Source organism: Gopherus evgoodei, chromosome 7, assembly GCF_007399415.2.
Source record: "Gopherus evgoodei ecotype Sinaloan lineage chromosome 7, rGopEvg1_v1.p, whole genome shotgun sequence".
NCBI classification, from domain to species: Eukaryota; Metazoa; Chordata; order Testudines; family Testudinidae; genus Gopherus; species Gopherus evgoodei.
In genome coordinates, this window is record NC_044328.1 from 106,584,359 (window position 1) to 106,605,965 (window position 21,607).

The following is a 21,607-nucleotide window of genomic DNA, read 5'->3' on the forward strand; positions in this document are numbered from 1 at the left end:
ATAACTAAGGGGTTTTTGTTCTACAAATAAAAGCACACAACTCATACTTTAACATCAGTAGTCTTTCCTTTCTAATGCGATCGATGTGCCCCCTCTCCCCAGCTGTGGCAGCCCCCGAGCTGGGCCTGGGAAGGAGTGGGAGTCTCTCCCCCGCCACAGCAGCCACAGAGCTGAGGCTGGGAAGGAGGGCTGTCTCTCCCCAGAAGCCGCAACTCTGGAGCTGGGGAAACTCACCTCTTTTTCTGGCCACCACAGCCCTGCACATCCCAAATTCCCCCACCCCTCTTCTCACCTCACTGCCCCCTCCCAATTACCCCCTATTCCCTCCCAAGGCCAGCACCTCACCTTACATGTGCGTCTTCTCCAGGGTCCAGGCACCTAATTGGTGAAGCCACACCTGCGCATTTCCACTAATTAGGTGGGTGGCCCTTCATTCTCTTGTGTGCAGCAGCCCAGGTGTGCACCTTAAAGGGAACTATCTGTGGGCCACCTGAATGGAGCTTGCGGATCACTGTTTGAGAACCTCTGATTTAAAGGATCTGGTAGTGTGTAATGGGGTTCAGGGCAGGGCATATAAACCCTGGCAGAAATCTGAGGGGCCACATGACCCTGCATCCTCTCACTCCCGCCCCCATGCATCACCCCTGCATTGTGGTAAATGATAATTTTGTCACACCTCCTCCCTCTGTACTACCTATTTCAAACTATTTAAACTATGGGTAAACTTCTCTATTACCTTCTGAACCAGGTAAAGTTGGAAGTGTAATACTGCTATTAAAATGCTGTAGACAATAATCTTTTACCAACCACTTACAAGTGTAATTAGTGACTATGAGTTTTCTCCCCTCTAGTAAGATTTAAAGACGTAACAACCACATCATTTTTTTAATTTTATTTTTTTGGTTTGTTGGCCCCTTTGTTTACAGTACAGATGCATGGGCTCAGAGCATATGTTGTTGATACCACACATGATGTACTGACCTGATTTTAGGATTCATTAGTGCCACTTTGCAGTGCCTTATTTATTCAGGATTTCTGGTTTTCCCAAGCCTCTCACTGTGAGGTAGCTTGTATATGTTAATGAATTTGGTCTGGAATATATTTCTTTGGCACAAATATGCACTTTCAAACACTGGTGAAAGCAATAGAAATGACGACGCTGAATCGGAGAAGGTGGGGGAAAAACTGTCCCTAAGCAGGGCTGGGGAGCCGGGGCTGGGGATCCTGTCCCAGGCAGGTGAATAGATTGTGGGGAAGAGCCTGCTCCTGATTAAGGGCTTATTGGTTTGGGTGTGGTGGCTGCTGGGCACCCAAGCTGCTTTCCAAGAGCTCACTACAGGCAGACACTTAGGTACGTCACTGCTGCAAAGAAAAACCTGCTGCGCCAGTCTCAGAGATTGAGTCAATTGACTTGGGTTCTTGGGGCTTGGGCTGCAGAAATAAATACAGCAGTGTAGACATTTTGGGCTTGGACTGAAGCCTGATTCTGAAACACGGCAATGTGGGAGGGTCTCAGAGCTCGGGCTCCAGCCCAAGCAGGAATGTCTACACTGCTATTTTTAGCCCCAAGCCCATGCATGAGGCAATGGACCCAGGCTCTGAGACTTGTTGCTGTGGGTTTTTCTTTGCAGTGTCAATATACTCTATGGCTGCCTCACTGGGGCTCCAACCTCCACCAGTTGGCGGTAGGGGACCCTAGCAAACACAAGCTGATGCTGGAGCTTGTTCTGGTGGTAGGGTGTTAGTCTTTCTTGGTGAAAAGATTTAGCTAAATCCCAGGGGGCTCCTGTACAGTCACTCCCTCTCCTCACTCTCAGGGAAAGGAGATGAACCCTAGAGTTGGGGACTCGGTCTGCCCCCAGTGCTCAGGGCTGCCCACACTTTGGCTGGGCCAATCCCTAACCATAGGGAAAGTGGAAGACTGGCTGATTGTTTAGGGAGACAGGTGTTCCAGAGCTGCTGCCCTCTCAGCAGGCAGAATAACTTCCTTTCAGCCACATTGATATGCTTCTATGCTGGGCTTTGCGAAGGGATTGCACTGCTAACAAAAGTCACGCAATTGATTCTGCAGAAAAACAGACTGATACCATCTCTGCCCTTGCTTGCTGTGGAAGAAGTTTGCAGGAAAAATACTAGAGTAGACCTTCTCCCCTTATAAAGCGTAAGCAAATGTGAGCAAAGGAACAACTGTTTGTGGATTGCGAGTATGGCTTTGTGGGTAGCTCTCACCTTTGCGCCAGAAAGTCAATGCTCAGAGAGCAGATCGCAGGCTGGATTTGAATTTACAGTAGAACCTCAGAATTATGAACACCAGGGTTACGAACTGATTGGTGAGCACACACTCCCCCTCTGGAACCAGAAGTGTTCAATCAGGCAGCAACAGAGAGAAAAGAAAAGCAAGTACTGTACTGTGTTAGACATAATCTACTAAAAAAAAGGGGGAAGTTTTAAAAAATTTGATGGTAAGGAGACTTTCTGTGCTTGTTTCATTTAAATTAAGATAGTTAAAAGCAACATTTTTCTTCTGCATAATGAAGTTTCAAAGCTGTGTTCAGTCAATGTTCAACTGTAAACCTGCGAAAGAACCGTAATGTTTTGTGCAGAGTTACAAACATTTCACAGTTAGGAATAACTTCCAATCCTGAGCAAGGTGTTCGTGGCTCTGATGTTCTTGGTATAAGCAATCCTAGCAGTGAGGAAGATTCATTTTGTGAGTGGGGCTGTATTGCAACCACACTCACAACGCCAAACCTTTGTTTTCATGCCTTACTGTCACTTGTCAGGGCCCCTAAAGCAGCCCACTAGGTCATTGTTAAAGCCCTGTGAACACTAAATTTGACAAGTTACTAGTAGGATTCTAGCCCAAATGCTCAAAATGGTGGTTGCTAATCGCTTCCCTAATCATATTGGACATCTGCAGTAGTCTTATAACATGCTACAGTATCTACATTAGATGAGGAAACCATGCCTGAATTCTGAGGACGATGCTTAACCACATTGTGCTTACACACTATCTTAATGAGAATATGGAGTAACGTCCACTGGGATTGTGGCGCTTTCTCCATGCCCTCTTACAGAAAGTTTTTCCTCTCTGCTTTTTAGCTGCATGACAGAGGGAGAAGATAAAGCATTAACTCTAACGGACTGACAAATGATGGAATCATTACATTTGAAATTGGTCTATATAACTAGCAGAGATCTTTTCCATTCCATACTGAATGTGGCAATCTAAACAAGACAGATTTGTGCCCTATGCCACAGAGATGCCATTCCATGGCAAAGCCAATGCAGTTCAATTCTTTTCAAAATGGCTGAACAATTTACAAAGCAAAAGGTAGAATCTGATTGAGTGAATTGCTCTATGTATAATTGGCTGCAACACCCACACATACCATACATGACAGCTTGCTCTACAATAGAAGCACTCAAGACAAGTCTTAAACATTACTAACAAAGTTAGTTCAGCTAATGGGAAAGTCAATAGGTGGAGACAAAGCATTCCCGGAAGTTCATTCAATCTACCAAATTGGAACATATTTGCTTAGTGCAGTCACAGTTATTTCTCTTCTCATCTTAAATGGAAACTTAGACATTCAAAGGGTTCATTTCCCATAACTGCAAAATACTACAGAAGTTTTTATTTAGTGAAGGTCTAGTGTCCTTAGAGAGAGAGAACAACTTTAATCTTTCATACCTAAACAGCATTGCATATATTCAGAAAACATTTTCATATTGCAAAGAAGGTTTTATATGAATTAAGCTCACTGGCTCAGTTTCCTGGAAATACTGGACAGCCATTTTGGACTTTGTATACTGAAATTGTGTAGTGTATCAGAGGGATAGCCGTGCTAGTCTGGATCTGTAAAAAAAGCAACAAAGAGTCCCGTGGCACTTTAAAGACTAACTGATGTATTGGACCACTGATGTATTGGACCATTAATACAGGATTGTATCCGATTCATTGTTGCTTGGATACAAACAGGCAATTTGAATTTACCAGAAATATATCTTCACATAACAGAGGAATATTTTTTTCTTTAGACTGATGGATGGGTTAACCATGTCCACAAAGGTCATAGAAACAACTAATACTCTCAGTGCCCAAACTGCTCCCCCCATCTATAGGCAAAGGATGGTCCAGGTGATAGCATGCTAGCCTGTGATTCTGGAGACCTTGGTTCACCTTCTTGCTCTGCCGCAGCTTCTGGGGAGTCCTTGAGCAAGTCGCTTAGCTTCTCTGTGCCTGGGTTCCCCACCAGAACAATGGGGGTAAATAGCCCTATCTCAGAGAGAAATACACTGAAGATTGTGAGATGCTTAGATAGGATAGTAAAAGGGGGGCATGCCAGTACCTCATAGATATATGGTCTGGAACTGCCTCCCAATCAAGATACTTCCAAAGCTTTAAATCCTACAAAACACAAACAAACTAGGTATGAGGGTGGAAAAAAATCCAGATGAGAACATTCCTCTGTTATAAGAAGTCACTTGCGGTGAGTTATAAAGAGGTTGGGGGATATGGGGGCAGATGGGGAAAGAGCAGAATGAATTGAGACAGATCAAGGAAAAATGACAGACTGAAAGATCTGGTGATCAAAGGCAGTGTCTGGTGAAGATGCTGTATCTACCTTGTCACATGCAGAGATTGTCAGGTAACTGCTCTCAGCAGATGTGCCACCATCTTGCTATCCCTCCTCTGATACAAAAAGTTGGCTCCAGGGATAGACCACCAGGATGGAGAACTGCTAGTGTAGTTAACCAAACTTCCTCTCCGCCCCTGGACTGAGCTGCAAGGGAAAATAAATGCAGGAGAGCTGCCAGCTTTTTTGCTGCCTTAGGTGGCGGAAGGTCTCGCTCCTTAAATACTGATGATGACTAGGGCGGCCGAAGATCCAGCCGCCGCGGTCGCCGCCCCCCAAATGTTAGCGCTCTAGGCGACCACCTAGGTCACCTAACGGGTTGCGCCGGCCTTGGATAAATGACATTTCTATAGCTACTTCTTGACTCCAACCATTACCCTTCTCTGCTTTTTCTCCTCTTTCTACTTCTCCCACTATCAACACTTTCTCTTTCTTCCCCCCTTTTAGTATTCCCACCAGCTCTATCTTCTCCTGTAGCTCTTCCCTCTCTCAAATCCAAACCCCGTCTCTGCTTCCTCTTTCTCTCTGGTGATGGCTGCCCCAACCCTGGCCCTGCCTTAGTCTTCATCCTTTTCTCCCACACCTTCCCCATCATCACCAGGATACTTCTGGGTCCTTCCTCCTCTAACCTCATACCTGTCCCCACCCTCTCCCTCTCCCCTCCTCCTATTTACTTTGGAATTGTCAAGGTATTTTTCCCCCAGTTTGAACTTTAGTGTCCAAAACTGGGGACCTGCATGGACCCTTCTAAGCTTAATTCCTAGCTTAGATCTGATAGCGCTGCCACCAGCCAAAATATAGTGTTTGGCACACTTTCTGTTCCCCCAAAACCTTCCCTGGGGAACCCAAGACCCAAACCCCTCAGGTCTTAAAACCAGGAGAAATAAACCATCCCCCCTTCTTTCCCCCTCCCTGGGTTACCCTGAGAGGCTACACTGATTAAAACTCCTTGGATCTTAAAATAGAAAGGAATTAACCTTCCCCCCCTCTTTTCACCCCACCAATCCCTGGTGAGTTCAGACCCAATCCCCTTGGGTCTTAAAAGAGAAAAAAAATCAGTCAGGTTCTTAAAAAAGAAAGCTTTTAATTAAAGAAAGAAAAAAGCAAAAATTATCTCTGTAAAATCAGGATGGAAAATGTTTATAGGGTATTCAGATTCATATAGCCTAGAGGGACTCCCTCCCCTCTAGCCTGAGATTTAAAGTTACAGCAAACAGAGGTAAAAATCCTTCCAGCAAAATACACATTCACAAGTTAAGAAAACAAACATAAGACTAATCCGCCTTTTCTAGCTAGTACTTACTATTTTGAACATGAGAGACTGTTTCAGAAAGATTAGAGAAAGACCTGGTTGCATGTCTGGTCCCTCTTAGCACCAAGAGCGAACAACACAAACAAAGACTTACCTCCACCAAGATTTGAAAGTATCTTGTCCCCCCATTGGTCCTCTGGTCAGGTGTCAGCCAGGTTTACTGAGCTTCTTAACCCTTTACAGGTAAAAGAGACATTAACCCTTAACCATCTGTTTATGACAGGAATGCTCAGAACTCTTCTTCAGCTCCCACTCTCTCCACTTCCTGGCTCTCCCAGAGACTTTCCTCCTTCCCCTTTTCCTCTTCCTTTGAACAATACTCCATCTCGTCTCCCCCATCCGTATCACTGTGATCTGTTGCTCAGCTGGCTTCCCCCTTCACTATTCATATTCCCTCCTGACTTCAACTCTGGCTCTTCCTAGCATCACAGTCCCCCAACCCCCACAGCAATTTCAGTTTCCATAGTAATGCCCCATCTGGTTCTCAGCCTCTCTCCGCCTTGTATAAGTGTTGCCTCTGCATGTGATCTCTGGAGTGCTGTGGTACCAGGCTTTGTTCTGAGTCTTTGGTGGTGCCAGGTGCACCATGCTCAAGCAAGTGCTGCAGCTGTGAAGGCCTAAAGGCTCCAGCACCTAGTGCATCTCAAATAGCACTCTGCCAGCTGCCTTCAATGTCACACTCCTCTCAGCTCCCCATCTCACTCCTCCAGTGTATTTTAGCTTACATTGATTAGGACTCTGTTTAAGACAAACCAAAATGAACCACTCAAATGAAAATAAGTGTCCACACAGGGTCCGCACTGGTTTAACTATAGAACTATATTTAAAAAAAATATTTAAATTAAACTAGCACAACTTTCTCATGTGAAGAAGGCCTTGAAGTTTAACCTGATTTTACCCACAATGAGACTTCAACCCTTAGTGTGTCTTAATAATACCTTATCTTTAAACTAAATCTTTTAGGAGGGACTTTATCACAAGACTTTTGATGTTCCAAGTAAATTTACAACCCCTAGATATCCCTTATCTGTATTTTTGTTACAGATATTTTTAGTAAAAAATCAGGGACATGTCCTGGGCAATAGACAAAAATTCATGGCAGCCCATGACCTGTCCCTGACTTTTACCAAAAAATACCCCTGACAAAAGGGGTAGCTGGGTTCAGCACCCACTGAGGCTGGGGCTCCTGGGTCCTCTACCACTGTGGTGTGGGAGAGCTCCTGGGTCCTCCTGCCTGCAGGACTGAGCTATTGTGGGGTCTCCATGCCCCTGGGGCAGCTGGGAGCTGCAGGATCCCCCAGCTGCTGGCTGTGGCTGGGCAGCTGCAGGGTCTCCACTGCCTGCTGTGGCTGGGCAGCTGTAGAGAATCTTCCCGCTCGGGCTGGACAGCTGCGGAGTCTGCCACTCCCCACGGCGGCTGGACAGCTGCAGGGTCCTCACACCAGGTCAGGGACTGCGAGCTCCAGACCTGGGGCAGAAAATGTCATGGAAGTCGTGGAGAGTGGGGTCTGGTCTGCATTTCCCTGGTCTGCATTTCCCAAGATCTCCATTGGCTCCTTTTTAAGATAATAGATACCACATTAGCAACTTTCCAATCAGGAGGAACAATTCTTGGTTTTTAAGGTAACTTACTTCCAGAAATTATTTAAAACCCCCTGGGAGGGAAGAGAAGGCATGTTAAACAGAATTAATTACAAAGCCTGAAGCAAAGGAGATTTTGTAGTTGTGAAGTGGAAATGGAATCAAAAGACTACCCAGCAAATTAGCATGGAAAAGTTTCCTTCTGCTTTATGTAATAAGAGCTGTCTGGCAGCCCTGAGGAACATATGCTGTATCTCCTTTATGGGTGCTGCAGCATGTGGGCTGGGATACTCTTGAAAGCATCATGACTCCTAATACTTCTGCTAGGTTGAGTGATTGCACAGCCCCAGTGCTGGAGATGTGCTAAAAAGTCCATATGAGCTCTGTGAATTCAATCTGAATAAATAACTAAATAAAGCAAAGAGGGAATTCTTTTTGAAATGGAAGATCCCATTAAGCTTGAAAATGCCATTTTCTATTTGCCAGTTTTGAGCTTCACAAAGTGGCAAGCTGATTTGTTTGTGTTTCGCATGGCTCTGAAATGGATATGGTTATTTCTGTTTCACATTGTCATAAATTACATCTTATGTAAAATGCTATCAGTTAACGTTACAGTGACACAGAGAATAGAGTTCATTTGGTTTCTTCCAAGTCATAAGAGGGAACAATTTTTAATGACAATTTTTTAAAAAGAGGTTTGGTTTTGTTTTAAAATACAGATGGAATAGTAGCTTTTTTACAACAAATATAAGATAACGGGGGAAAGTTTTTCCTATTCTAAGTAACAGGTTTAAGGCAAATTACATTTCAAATTTCAAACAGTGTTCTGGGGAAAGGTGGCTAACAAAGGATTTTTTTAACATTAGGTTTATGCCCCTTTTTGCTGCTTGTCTTTTATTTTAGAGGTATTAGGAATTTAACATTGAGACTTCCCTGGTTTTATTGGAAGGCCACTGGAAGCTCTAGGAGATGTTCACTCTGAGCTCTCACACTGCACCTGAAGGGGTGGAGGAGTTGAATCTTTTAAACAAAAACTTCCTTCAAAATGTTAATTAGTTATGGACGTTAATAATTACACTTACCAAAAACAAAGAGTGTTAAGCAGTCTGGCTAAAAATTCCTTCTCCTCTCAAATAGCCAATTTTCATTGTCTTGGACCCCACTTCTACAAAGATTGAGGCATGTGCTGAATTTTATGCACTGTGAGTAAGCCCAGATCAAGGGCCTGATTTTTGTGATGTGATCACAGCAGAGTTTTCCAGACTAGACAGGACCTGATGTTCTAATGTTAAAAAACAAGCAGGGCTATTTTAAAGTTAACCCAAACTCTACTAGCCTTTAGATGTATAAAAAGGAAAGAAAATGGCAAGTGCCCAGTTTGCTTTCCTTTGTGGAAATGCTGACCGACTCTTAATGGATATTTTTCCAGAGTTTAGATTCAGTATCTAGATTTTCACAAAATCTAATATTAATGAGAGATTTTAATGTTTTGGTTTTTTTTAAGTTAAACAATTTACTACATTATTGTGTTTAGAAAAAGGTGAAGCTGATAGTCTTCTTTCACTATTCAAAATGAGCAAAATAAAACAAAACCAAAAATCCACCCCCCCAGTATTCACTGTGAAAAATAAATTAGATGTTTCGCTATTCATTGCATTGTATAACCCTTAACTTTTCTTACTAGCACAGAAAAGGAAACCTTTTTTATGTAGGGCTTTTGATCTGGCAGCGTCCCTTTAATGACAATTGTGTAGCTTAACTCAGTGACACATGCGGCTGCTTTATTGGTTGGAGAGCTGGGGTGGCGATTGAAGCACCCTAGGGAAAGAGCTTTGGATGGCAGCGTCCCATCAGCTTTGTAGCAGCCTGTTAGTGGTGGTGCCCAGTAGGATGTCATGCCGCTTCTGATGATGATGTCTGTTCAGCTCTGGAACAAAACAGTCCAAATGCATACCCCGTGCAGCATGATGGTCACTGAGCCCCTGGGGTGCATGCCAGGCGCCGGTAGTCCGCATCTGTGCGTTATGCCCCATGCACCAGCCCTTGGCTAAGGGGGAGAATCTTTAACAGCGGACATACCGATGGAGCTTTATAAAGACATATTCCATCGGCCCGGGGGGGGGGCTGGGCAGGCTGCTGCTCAGACTGAGCCAGAGCATTTTCTGTCGGAGGGGGAGGCTCCCGTGCTCCCTGCCTTTAAGGTGCAGGGCGAGAGAGACAGAAGCCGCACGCGCTGCAGTTGTGGGGCTGCAGCCCGGAACAGCCGCAGCCGAAGGAAGCGTCGCGAGCGGAGCGGGGCAGGTGCTGCAGGGCCGGCCCCGGGGGGACGCCGCGGCGGAGCCGGAGCGCCCGGGCGGGTGAGGACGGGCTGAGCTAGGAGGCCGTGGATGGAGGATGCTGTTGCAGCGGCCGGGAGGGGATGCAGGCGGCGAAAACAGCTGGGGGCAGCTTGGCTTGTGCCGATGCCGGGGCTTGAGACGCAGTGTCAGCGATAAGAGCGGGGGGCAAACGGGGGTATGTGGCCTCTTCTGAAGCCTGACGGGGGCCAGACTTGGGCAGCAGGTGGCCCCCCGCGCGCAAATTCACCTGGCTCCTCCACCCAGGCACATTAGAGGCGTCGTCCCTGCCCCCCGTCCAGGCACCGCAATACAATCGGACTCGCACATGCATGACCTGGACCTGGTTACTCTGCAGAGGCAGTAAAGGTCCCAGCAGGGCACTTCGCCTAGCAACAGCCACGCTCCTCCCCAGAAGTGGCTGCCTTTCGCGGGGGTGCTGTGATGTGACCTCACCCGCGTGTGGCTTGCAGAGCGCGTTGTTGTGCTAAATTATTGTAAAACATCATTACTGGGATAGGGGGCGATCGTAGGGGAAAGGTGGAACTAGATGGGATTCTATTCTAGAACATTTCCCCCAGCTGTCATTTCCCGAGTCAGCACAAGTGTTCTCAGGAATTTACCAACATTATATAAGCCGCCCACACCATGTTTGTCTGTCTGTGAATTTACACCTGTGAGGAGACATCACTAGTACTGCGGATTGTTGAATAATATTAGGTGTTTGTTTTATTGACTAAACTGTGGTTCTAGCAAGAAGGGCCAGTGAATTCTTTAGTGCCCCAACCTCTCTTGTGGGCTGCAGGGATTCACTTGGTCATTCTCTAAAGTGGGTCTCAGGAATTGGCTTATTTCAGTTTTTTTACAAGATTTTTGCACAGATCCCTGCGCCACTTCAGATATGAACCTGGCATAAAACTGTAGACTTTGTAAGTAAAATGGTTTAGTGGTGAAGTTTGTTGAATGCTCTCCAGCCATCAGAATTACAGGCACAGAATATTTAAGCTTGGAGAAGTTTTTAAACTGAGTTTAGATATTTATTTCAGAGAGCATTGAGCACAGTGGGATTTCTCTTGAGTTTATAGGGCATAAGGCACATTCCTATCTGGGAGAATCTAAAGCAATTTGGGGGATTGTTTTCAGTGGAAAATTCCTAATCTATTTTAATACAGGGCAGTCTGTTGATGTACTCAGTATAAACCAAAGTACCTACACATGACCTCCTGAGCGCCAGTGGAAACAAGACTGAGCGTCTTCCATAATAGAATAGCGTGTGTGTAATGCAGAATTTTCATCTCCGAGATCTCAAAATTTGGGCCAGGATTTAAAATGTGTTTTAGGGTTTCTTTTTGGAAAGGAAGAGTTGTTACTAAGCTGTGACTTTTAGGCCTAGAGGGGAGGGGGATTTTGCTGCTTTATGATCTTAGACTTTAATGAAGGACAGTGCCAGACTGGAGGAAGGCTAGGGGAAATTTCTGATGCAGCTAAGCTGGCCAGATGTCCCAATATTATTGGGACCATCCTGATATTAGGGGCTTTATCTTATATAGGCAACCTATTCCCCCCTCCTGATTTTTCACACTTGCTCTCTGGTCACTCTAGATGCAAGTGAGAAATCTGATATGTCAGGAAGGATTTGTTAGTTATGTATTGCTTACTGTACTGTGTCTGAACCATTTTAGCTTCATTTTAGAAGTAATGGGACACTTTCATCAAAGGGGAGTATGTGTGTTGTATGTATGTATGTCTTTCATATTTTAACAACTCAGTGGATCTTCATGAGCACCTATACAATTTTGGTATTTAAAAAAAGTCTTTAAGTTCTCACTGTAACTATTTTAAATTTGAAAGTAGATAAATAGCCACAGAAAAATGTCTCTATTGATTTTTAACATTGGAAAAGCAAAGTGGTATCCATGTCTATTATTTGGAAGAACCTGCCTTCTTTCAGAATGAAATTCTATGCGTATCAGATTGTGTAGTATAAATGCTACTTTGATCAATGTCTTTACACTTGGAAAGAAATTCAGAATCTGATTAGGTTGGAGCCATTCTTTTGATTTATTGGGGGAAAGCATATAATCTCTTCCCCAACCTTTGACATTGATATCTTCGCATGTATTAGTAATGATAACTTCAGATATACAAATGAAATGAACAGGGAAATTACGCAACTTGTGTAGACCAATTAAAATGTGTGTTTATAGATGCTGATGTATATGCAGATACATAAGGGATGGAAATTTATTTTTGGATTTGGAAGAAAGAAGGGGACTTTTCTCTGTGTCTTTAAGCCAGCTGCTATTGTTGGAATCACAGCCAGTACCAGTTAAGCTTTTCAACAGTGTTTTAACCATGGTGTTGACAAGTACCAGTAATCAGTTGTTGCTGTGGTTTGGTAACCGATAGTAAAAAACAGGGATAGAAACTGCACCCAAATTACCTGATTTCAGTTTGTATCTCTTGTGTTTCACAAAATAACAACAGGTCAAAGATACAGAGACTCTCAAACTCAGAAAAAAAATTATGTATTGGTCTTGAAGCAGTCTGTGAATAAAGTCTAACAGTTGCATTTCTTAATTCCATTCCTCTCAGGACTGGATTAAGCAGGATAGCTAAGAGGCTCCTGGACAAGCAGTTCCCTCCATCGCATTTCAAATATTAATAGATTTTAATTTACATTATACAATTTATATGGCTTCTGAAAGACTGCAGCACATAGCATGTGTGTGAAAAGTCAGAACAGCTGGCATAAATTGTAGTAGTATCAAAATGGTACATCAAATTATTTCTTATATATATGGAATTCTAAGCAGAAGATGGTTTCAGAGAGAAACTTCAATTTTTCTTGTCTTATTAGCTAGTTCAGCTGGGGTTCTGGTGACATATTCTCTGCTATTGTGGTTTATCATAGCCTGAAAAGTCCTCAGTGGGGTCTTACATTTGCATTATGTTGTTTCTTCTCTATTACTATTTCAAGTAAAAATAAGATGCATTTAATTTTTTTTAACTTTCAGTATTTTGAATTTAAGTCATGTAAGTCAGAAATTGAGTGCTTTGGAGCCAAATAACATTAAGCTAAATATAGACTATATCCAAAATGATTTTGATTTTTACAGACACAGTTCTTTACTGATAATGACTACATTAAAGTTCAATGGGCCTGCTTAATGAAGATATATATATATATATATATATATATGTGATTTCTACAGAGAGAAAGTCCTTCATGACCTTGCACAGATTTGCGCAGCATACAAAATGGACTTTTTTCTTCCCTTGTTGAACTGAGCCCTAAATTCTCACCTACGTTTTTAGCTTCTGAATTAAAAAAATTATTTGGTATGTCAGTACTCCCAGTGGTGTGTATTATCCTCTGTGTGCTGAACACCATTTCATCAAAAGGAGTTTGCTGGGTAGGTTATGTAACATTCCCCAAGACACATTGTACAAAAAACTTGTGATACTGATGAAAAGTATCAGTGCTCTGTGCATGCTGCTCTGGTACTTTATTACTTTGTATTTGAATTTCCCCCCCTACTTTGATCTCGTAAACAATATTAAGCTAGTTCAGATGAATTTAGTTTTGGTGAGGAGACATCTCTGTTTTAATTGTGCCACACGGTGTGCTGTTTTTGAAGCCTATTTGTGATTAACTTGTTAAAATCAAAATAAACATTTGAATTATACCCCAAGAATTCTCTTATACCAATTCACGTGTCAGCATGGAACAAGACAGACTATAGACAAGGATTTAAAACTCATTCAGACTATCCAGTCAGACTTTTGGTTAACAGTGCTGCTGAAATGCAGTTATTCTGCCATACTCCCTATTTCAGTAAGTGGCAGCTTTTGTACTTTTGAAACTTACATTTTTACATTTGAACAGATTGTTCAATTAATTGAGTTCAAGTGGGGAATAATGATTTTTGACCTGACAAATGCTTGGTTATAAATTTCCTTGCTCTTCTTTCTGCTTTTGATAATTATTCATTAGATTATTTTGGATGAAGGGGCTGTTGGGTAAATTCTGTGGGACTATCTGGAACTGCTCTTGAACGATTTAAGTCCTGTTTCACCACCTACGTTACTTCTGTCACTCACTTACGTGCTGTTTCTGACAGCAGTAAGACATTTGGGATGACAGGGTTTTATTTTGAATCCCTTTCTAGAGAATGCGTTAATCTTAGAGGCATGTGGTCCAGCGGTTAGCTCAAATCTGGGCAGTAGCACTGCTGGGTTCTAGTCCCAGCTCTGCTGCTAGCTCATTGTAAACGTCATTGTTTCCATTTGGCATATGGATGTCATGGTTACCCATCTTGCATTGGTATTGTATTATAAGGCTTGCCTAATTAATGCTTAGGAGGTGCTTTGAGCACCTTGCAAGGAAGGCACTGTCGAAGCCCAGAGGGGTGTTTTTTTTCTCCCATATGTTGCTATGCAAACAACACTTGGTTACAAAGCTCTTCTTGGGATAATTTAGCCTTTGAAAACAGATTGCGATCCAGTGACGTGCAGCTGTTAATGAGTGCAAGTCATGGGTTTTGGCTTTTGTTTTAATTGAATGTTGACAGAATCAAAATGTTGCTTGTTGTGTTTCTATGCTGGTTAAATTAGCATCTTCTTTTTTAGTTGTGTTGCCTTTTTAATAGTAGTAATATTGTCTTTGTTAAGTGCTTAGGTGTTACTGTGGGCTAAAAAACAGAACCTAACCAAAACCTGAGGTGGCTGCTGAAGAACAAAACAAAGTGCATCCTTTCTCTAAGAGCCAAGTTTGCTGCTTCCACACTCTTCCTGGTCCCTGCTGGCATGACATGGTGCAGGAAGCCAAGTTTGCTCCTGCTAATTTTGTTGCCTTTTTAATTCTATTCTTTTTTAAAAAAAAACAACCCACAACACAGTAAACAAGACACTTTCTGGAGGGTAAAAGACACTTGAAGCAGCTTGCTAGTCTGAATCAGTGCTACTGTTACCTGCGGTTTGGGGGTTGATTTGTAGAATTAATTTTTTCTGTATGGTTTTGCTTGTATGATTTTATGCTGTCCTCCTTGCCCCTCCCAGCATACAAGGTGTGAGGCAGGGTGACGGAGTGCTGGGCTGTGATAGTTCTTGCCTACTGTCACAGCCCCAGATGGCTGGGGAGAGAACCACCCTCCCCAGAATCTAGGGAATGCAATAGGTACGAATTCTGCGCCACTCTTCATGTCCCCCACAGATTTCTTTGCTTTCCCACAGAAAAAATACTTTCTGAGAGGGAAACAAAGGGAAGCTGCAAGAGCAGTCATGCACCACTCCCTAGGAGAGCAGGTACATCATTTCATGCACCCGGAGCATCTGGCAGAGAGGTAAATTACCGCAGAGCCTGGGACACCCCAGCCAATAGCTCCTACCCTGAACCGGGATCAGCTGCTGGTCCCAGCTGAGCTGGAGGCAGGAGAGGAAACAACTTCCTCTTCCCTGGCAAGGAGTGTCTGGGGCTGTGTCAGGCCCACCCCCGGAAACCTCCCCCAGCTGCAAGAAGCTCAGCATCCTACTCTGCTTCCTGCCCCCATTACTTCTCAACTGTGGGGGGAGGGGGCACTGTATGGGGAGCTGCTCTCCCATCCACCCAATGCCCATGCATCCGGACCTCCCATACCCAGACACCCCTGCCAAGCCTCACTATGTACATCCAGAACTCCCCTAGTCCTCCATACCTTAACCCCACCTCACTGAACCTCAACCTCCTGCATCTGGAGTCCCCCTGCATGCAGACCTCCTGCCTCCAGACCCCTACCCCTGCACCCACACCACTACGCAGTGAACTCCCTCCACTCAAACCCCCACCCTCATGCCCCACCCCAAGCCCCCACATCCAGACCCCCAGCTAGCTGCACCCAACCCCACTAAGACCCCCAGATTCTTCCGCTGATCCCCAACCACTTCATCTGGAAGCCTTTGCAGAGTCCCATTGCCCCTGCACTTGGAACCCCCGCCCCCCGAGCCTGTGTGCATCCAGATCCCCCCCCACACCAAATGCCCCCCACTGAGCTGCCTGCATCCAGATTGTTCCACACAGAATCCTGTCATACCACGCCTGAATCCCCTGACACTGAGCCCCTCCACACTTGGATCCTGCTTGGTTGAGCCTGTGTGCCCACATGTGGTGCATGTGGCGCAAAAGGGCAGGGCTTCAGGGTGTTTCTGGGGCAGACCCAAGCCTTGTGCAGGGGTGAGGGGCCTGCAGGGTGATTTCCCACCTTTGTGCAGCCAGAGGCCTGTGCTCCCCACTGCCATGCTGGAGCCTCTGCATTTATTTAATGACAAATGAAACTTGCAGAATTTTAAATTATTGTGTGCAGAATTTTTAATGTTTTGGTGCAGAATGCCCTCAGGAGTAAATAGGGTAGATTGATTTAAATCAAAGCAATGTAGATCACTGATTTTAATCAGCAAGCAGGAAACCTTTTCTTAAGCCATCAATTTAAATCATGTACTTTTTATTTTCCTAAAGCAAGTTTGATTCTGATTGGTTGATAACCATTAAAATATGTTGGTTTGCAACTAAATATAGCTTTTACACTAACTTTGGTACTTCTTTTTGCTAACCAGGAGCTTAAGCTAAATAATTTATAACACATTTATTTAAGCAACTGTATAGTTTAACTTACATTGATTCAGATTCTTAATTCTTATTTTTAAGTATGTTTGAAAATGATTGAATGAATGATGCAGTTCTTATTGACTGGATGATTAATCTTTTACTTGTGATTTGTGTCTAGCTCTACTTGGCTGAAAATTCAAAATGCACAAAAAACAGCATTTTATTTTTTTAAAATAAAACTACCTTAAATGTGCTGGATACATAAATAAAAGTTTATTTACAGTGGTATAAATTGGGAGTAAGTCAGTTGAAGGCAATAGAGTTACTTTGGTGGCAGTGAATGAAGAATAAAACCCAAAGCTATAGTAATGGAAACATTAGTATTTTGTATTTTTGCCCCTGATTTAGATTTGAAATTTCAAATTACATCAGTCTTGTATCCAGAATGGAAAGAGAAAACATGCACGTCATTCTGTACCTGCATGTATATATGCATATGTTTATATTAGAGCTTGCAAGAAAGACATGCAATATTTCTATTTAGATTTGTCAGACTCATTTGATTTACGAGGGATGTATTTCCTTGAGTAGCGTAATGCTCATTGGGAATATTTAATCATATGAGTTGTAACAGCTGCCATGGCTTACCCCAGGAACAGACTGCAGCCAGGAAGCTGGTAAACATGTCTTTGCTTGTTGAACTCCTAATGTAGAACAGCTAATTGGAACAAATAATACACTTCCTGGTTGCTGCCCCTGCCAGCACACCCCTTTTTAAAGGGAATCACATCAAATAACTGGAACTCTTAACCAGGCTTTCAGACCCTACAATAGACATGAATCAAATGCTGTTTGTGCATTAAATGTCTTTCCGTGTGTTCTGTAACTTAAATGATACTTTATCTAGAGCTGCTGACTGAGTAACTCATCAAGAAAGCTCAATCTATTGTTGTAGAAGTACAAAGAAACGTCCATCTCTCTCATACATTGCAGCCTCATTTATCAAAAGGTTTTGGGGCAATATAAAATCTTTGGGGAAGAGGGTTTCAAATAAATAGGAATAGCGGGAATCTGACTGCGTTTTAGTTAATGTTATTTAATTGTACTAATTTTTTAATGGTAGTTGTGATCCTAAGTTTCCATCTTTCCTGTTTCCTTCAGTTCAGCCAAGCTATTATTGTTAAATTTCTTAATGCTTAGGCTTGATGAGGTAGATCCTGCTGTTAAGTGGATTCTTTCTGTTGGCTCAGAATGCTTTAATCTTCTCACTCTTTTTCACTGTTTGTCCTGCGTGTTGGCTTGCACTTTGTACATGCTTGGAACTAGTGTCTTGATATATTTTATTACATGAAGTGATATAAAATGGGAAAGGTTGAACAGGGGGTAGTGACCTTGTACTTTGAAGTGCTGCTGATGGTTTAAACAGCAGAAATGAACAGCATCTCTCTACTAAATATGAAAGTAAAAAGCACTGGAATATAATTTACTTTTTTCTTTTTTAATAATTTTTTCAGAACATCATCGGTACCGGTGGCCTGTGGCAGCTGTCCCCAGGAGGAAGAGGCTTTTCTGAACAGTAAGCCCTGCTTTTAAAGACTCTGATTGTTATGTTTAAATTCTAATCAGAGAGTGTCACGTATCAGAGGGGTAGCCATGTTAGTTTGGATCTGTAAAAGCAGCAAAGAATCCTGTGGCACCTTATAGACTAACAGACATCTTGGAGCATGAGCTTTCGTGGGTGAATACCCACTTCGTCAGATGCATGTAGTGGAAATTTCCAGGGGCAGGTATATATATGCAAGCAAGCTAGAGATAACGAGGTTAGTTCAATCAGGGAGGATGAGGCCCTGTTCTAGCAGTTGAGGTGTGAAAACCAAGGGAGGAGAAACTGGTTTTGTAGTTGGCAAGCCATTCACAGCTTTGTTTAATCATGAGCTTACGGTGTCAAATTTGCAGATGAACTGAAGCTCAGCAATTTCTCTTTGAAGTCTGGTCCTGAAGTTTTTTTGCTGCAGGATGGCCACCTTAAGATCTGCTATAGTGTGGCCAGTGAGGTTGAAGTGTTCTCCTACAGGTTTTTGTATATTGCCATTCCTGGTTTTTGTATATTGCCATTCCTGATGTCTGATTTGTGTCCACTTATCCTTTTCCGTAGAGACTGTCCAGTTTGGCCGATGTACATAGCAAAGGGCCATTGCTGGCATATGACCTAGTAGTACAGCTCCAGTTCAGAACAGATTGTAGGTACAGTGTTTGGTTCCTGTTCAGCAATGTAATATACCAGCTGTAGCAATGACTGTAACACCTCAAAATAACCAAACCCATATGGAGCAAACAGAAGTAGGTTTTTCCATGGGCCCTATTGTGAGAAGTTGAGCAGTAGCACTGGGAGATGAGTGGTTAGTGAACCTTGGATTTAAATATGCTTGGATTATAATTAACTCTTGTGAGGAGACTAGCATTGAGAAATGGATGGTATGGCAGATGTTCAACATCAGGAATTAAGGGATATGCCCAGGATGTCTGTGTGACAGGGTTTAATTCTTCAATAGTAAAGTGCATGCATGCTGTTTAGTGATGAGAGTATAGAAATAAAGTAATCTCACATTATGCTATACAGACGAATGCATTTGAAAAACAATTTGTATTAGCAATCCCAGAACATGGAAGTTCTTTGAGATCTTGCATTTGGAGCCCTCTGAGGTTCTGGCAGGAGCCCCTTTTAACATAGCTCTTGGGAACAATATGTTTTCAGTCTAGTACGAGGATTTGAATGCTCTGGTGTCTTCTCAGAGAAGGGACCAATCTGACTCTTTTGAGGGCCTGTAGATGAAGAATGCTATGCCAGGTCTCCTTCACAGACTTCCTTGAGTCCTTTAAGAGGCTCTACTCCTTGATTAGCAGCTGCCTGTCTAAAGCAGAAATGAGTCTGACCCAGGACACATGAGGTTGAATTTTAGGTCCGATATTGTATGCTGTGAATCTCAGACTTGGTAGGGAGGATAGGAAGGCTAATTGGGTTAAATGAATGCTTAATAAGAGCTTTCTTACCCCAGTCTTCAGATTGGGGATAGCATGATGGTAGGGAGGGGGCGAGGATTTATGTTTTGCAAAGTGCCATAGCAGCTAAATTAAGACCAGCTGTCTTTAACGTCGATCCGAGAAGATGAGATTGCAGTTTTTAGGTCTGGAAGAAATACGGTTTTAAAACTAAAAACAGTTTTCTGTATTCCTGATCAATATATGTTGTATGTTTAATGCCTTCCTCTTACCTTGGCAGCCTTTCCTTCATTCACAATTTTGTTGCTGACCTCTGGTTCTTATTTTAACGTATGCAGGTGAGGTAGAGCCTTAAAGAACAACATGGACCTTGATGTGTTAAACATGTTTGTAATAGCAGGAGGCACTCTGGCTATCCCCATTCTGGCATTTGTAGCATCCTTTCTCCTGTGGCCTTCTGCACTGATCAAAATCTATTATTGGTAAGTTAAAGTATAAGTATATTAGCATGGAATGATTATTTTTGGTTCACACTATAACTTAGATTTAAAATGTGTGGTTGCCAGACAAACTGAGTGCTCAGTAAGTCTCACTTATCTTAAATATGCGGTCCCCATTGATCTTATTGTTTTATTATTCATATTCTTAATTTGTATTCATACAGTAGTGCATGGGGCCTCAGGCTCGGGTGGAGGGCCCCATTGTGACAAGTGCTGTACATACGCATAGTAAGAAACGGCACTTGCCCCAAAGAGCTTACAATCTAACTAGACAATGCAGATAAAGGCTGGGAGAGAGGAAGTATTATTTATCCTGATTTTGCAGATAGGGACCTGAGGTATGGAGAGATTGAGCAACTTGCTCAGTGTCACATATGAGCAGTGATGTTGGAACACTTTTTATAGAGAGGGTGTTGAGAGCCACTGAGCAAAACTGTAAACCCTGTGCATGATGGAAACCACTTCAATCCTGGGGGTGCTGCTGCATGTCTAGCACTGCTAGTTCCAGCACCCCTGCATATGAGGCCACTGTCCAAGCCAGGTACTGAACCCTGGACTCCTGAGTCCCAGAGTTCAATGATGTGTTCTCTTCTAGCCCATAGAAATGACTAACAGCGGGGTCCAGCTTTAATACATTTTAGAAAACAGGATTGTTTAGTGACAAGGAGTGTTATGAAAACTTCCCAAAATCTCAGTCAGCTATACTTGATACCAAGGTAGACTGGCACCTGGGGGAAGTATTCTTAGGGCCCGTAATATAAAATTAGATTAAGACTTTAACATGTGGATGGAGTTTTGTTATAATAGATTTGTATTACTCTTAAAAAACATAACTTTAAAACACAGACAGAAGGAATACTACCATTCCTTATCACATTCTCCCATCGGAGGCTTTTTGGGTTATGTCTTTGCTGCAGGTTGCTAGGCAGAGCTTGATTATCCTTGTTGCTTTCATTTGAGAGGGAGGGCTGCCCATGGGAACTAGTGTCATTTGCACTTTTCACAGTACAGGAGAACAGACTGGGGACAAATGGCCTGTTGGATACCTTCATCAATCAGGAAGGCTATTTGGATCTTGTGGGCAGGAGTGATTGTCACAATGGGACCAGAATGTGGGTTCAAGCAGAGCAAAGAAACAAGACAAGGTGTGGGAGAGAATTAAAAGCAAGAGAGCAATTGACAGAGGCTTCATGGTTCCTCTGTGAACTGGGACAGGGCAATCGTCCAGCAAGACAGAATGGAAACCTGGTAATTTCATGCTCAGGACAGAAATGTTATGCTCAGGAGAAGTAGAAAACCTCTGTGCAGCAGTAATCTGCATTGGTAATGCAGTTGTCAGAGTCTGTGCAACTCCTCTTGACATCTCATGACAAGCTGCATTTCTGTGAGTTATTCTTTTGCAAAGGAGATGATGATAATGGGCTCTCACTGAGAAAAGCATTAATGGATCTAAGTTCCTTTCCCATGACAGCTGTATTGGGACTGTACTTACAATAGCCTGGCCAGTCTTATTTCAAAATGGCTAGGCTGTGCCGAACAAACACAAGGTACCTTCATGTGGTAACTAACATGTGGTCTGTCACTGTCTTAAATATGAATGTTAATCTAAGTGTTCTGATTTGTATCAGGTTACACAAAGCTTCTCTGAAGCCACA

The 21,607-nt window shown here is 43.1% G+C and overlaps 1 protein-coding gene across 2 annotated transcripts in view; it reads left to right on the forward strand.

Annotated features, from left to right (window-relative positions):
* The first annotated feature begins 9,322 nt into the window (after positions 1-9,322).
* The window catches only part of ABHD6 (abhydrolase domain containing 6), a 34,110-nt gene continuing 21,825 nt past the window's right edge, over positions 9,323-21,607 (forward strand). Inside the window, exons 1-3 of one of the 2 annotated variants that reach the window (XM_030570141.1) lie at positions 9,323-9,890; positions 17,967-18,028; positions 19,791-19,934. In XM_030570141.1, the coding sequence (XP_030426001.1) occupies positions 19,816-19,934 (119 nt within the window). In that variant the 5' untranslated portion in view covers positions 9,323-9,890; positions 17,967-18,028; positions 19,791-19,815. Of the gene's footprint in view, positions 9,891-15,195; positions 15,215-17,966; positions 18,029-19,790; positions 19,935-21,607 lie in introns of those variants that run through there. The other variant, XM_030570142.1, reaches the window with a different exon arrangement.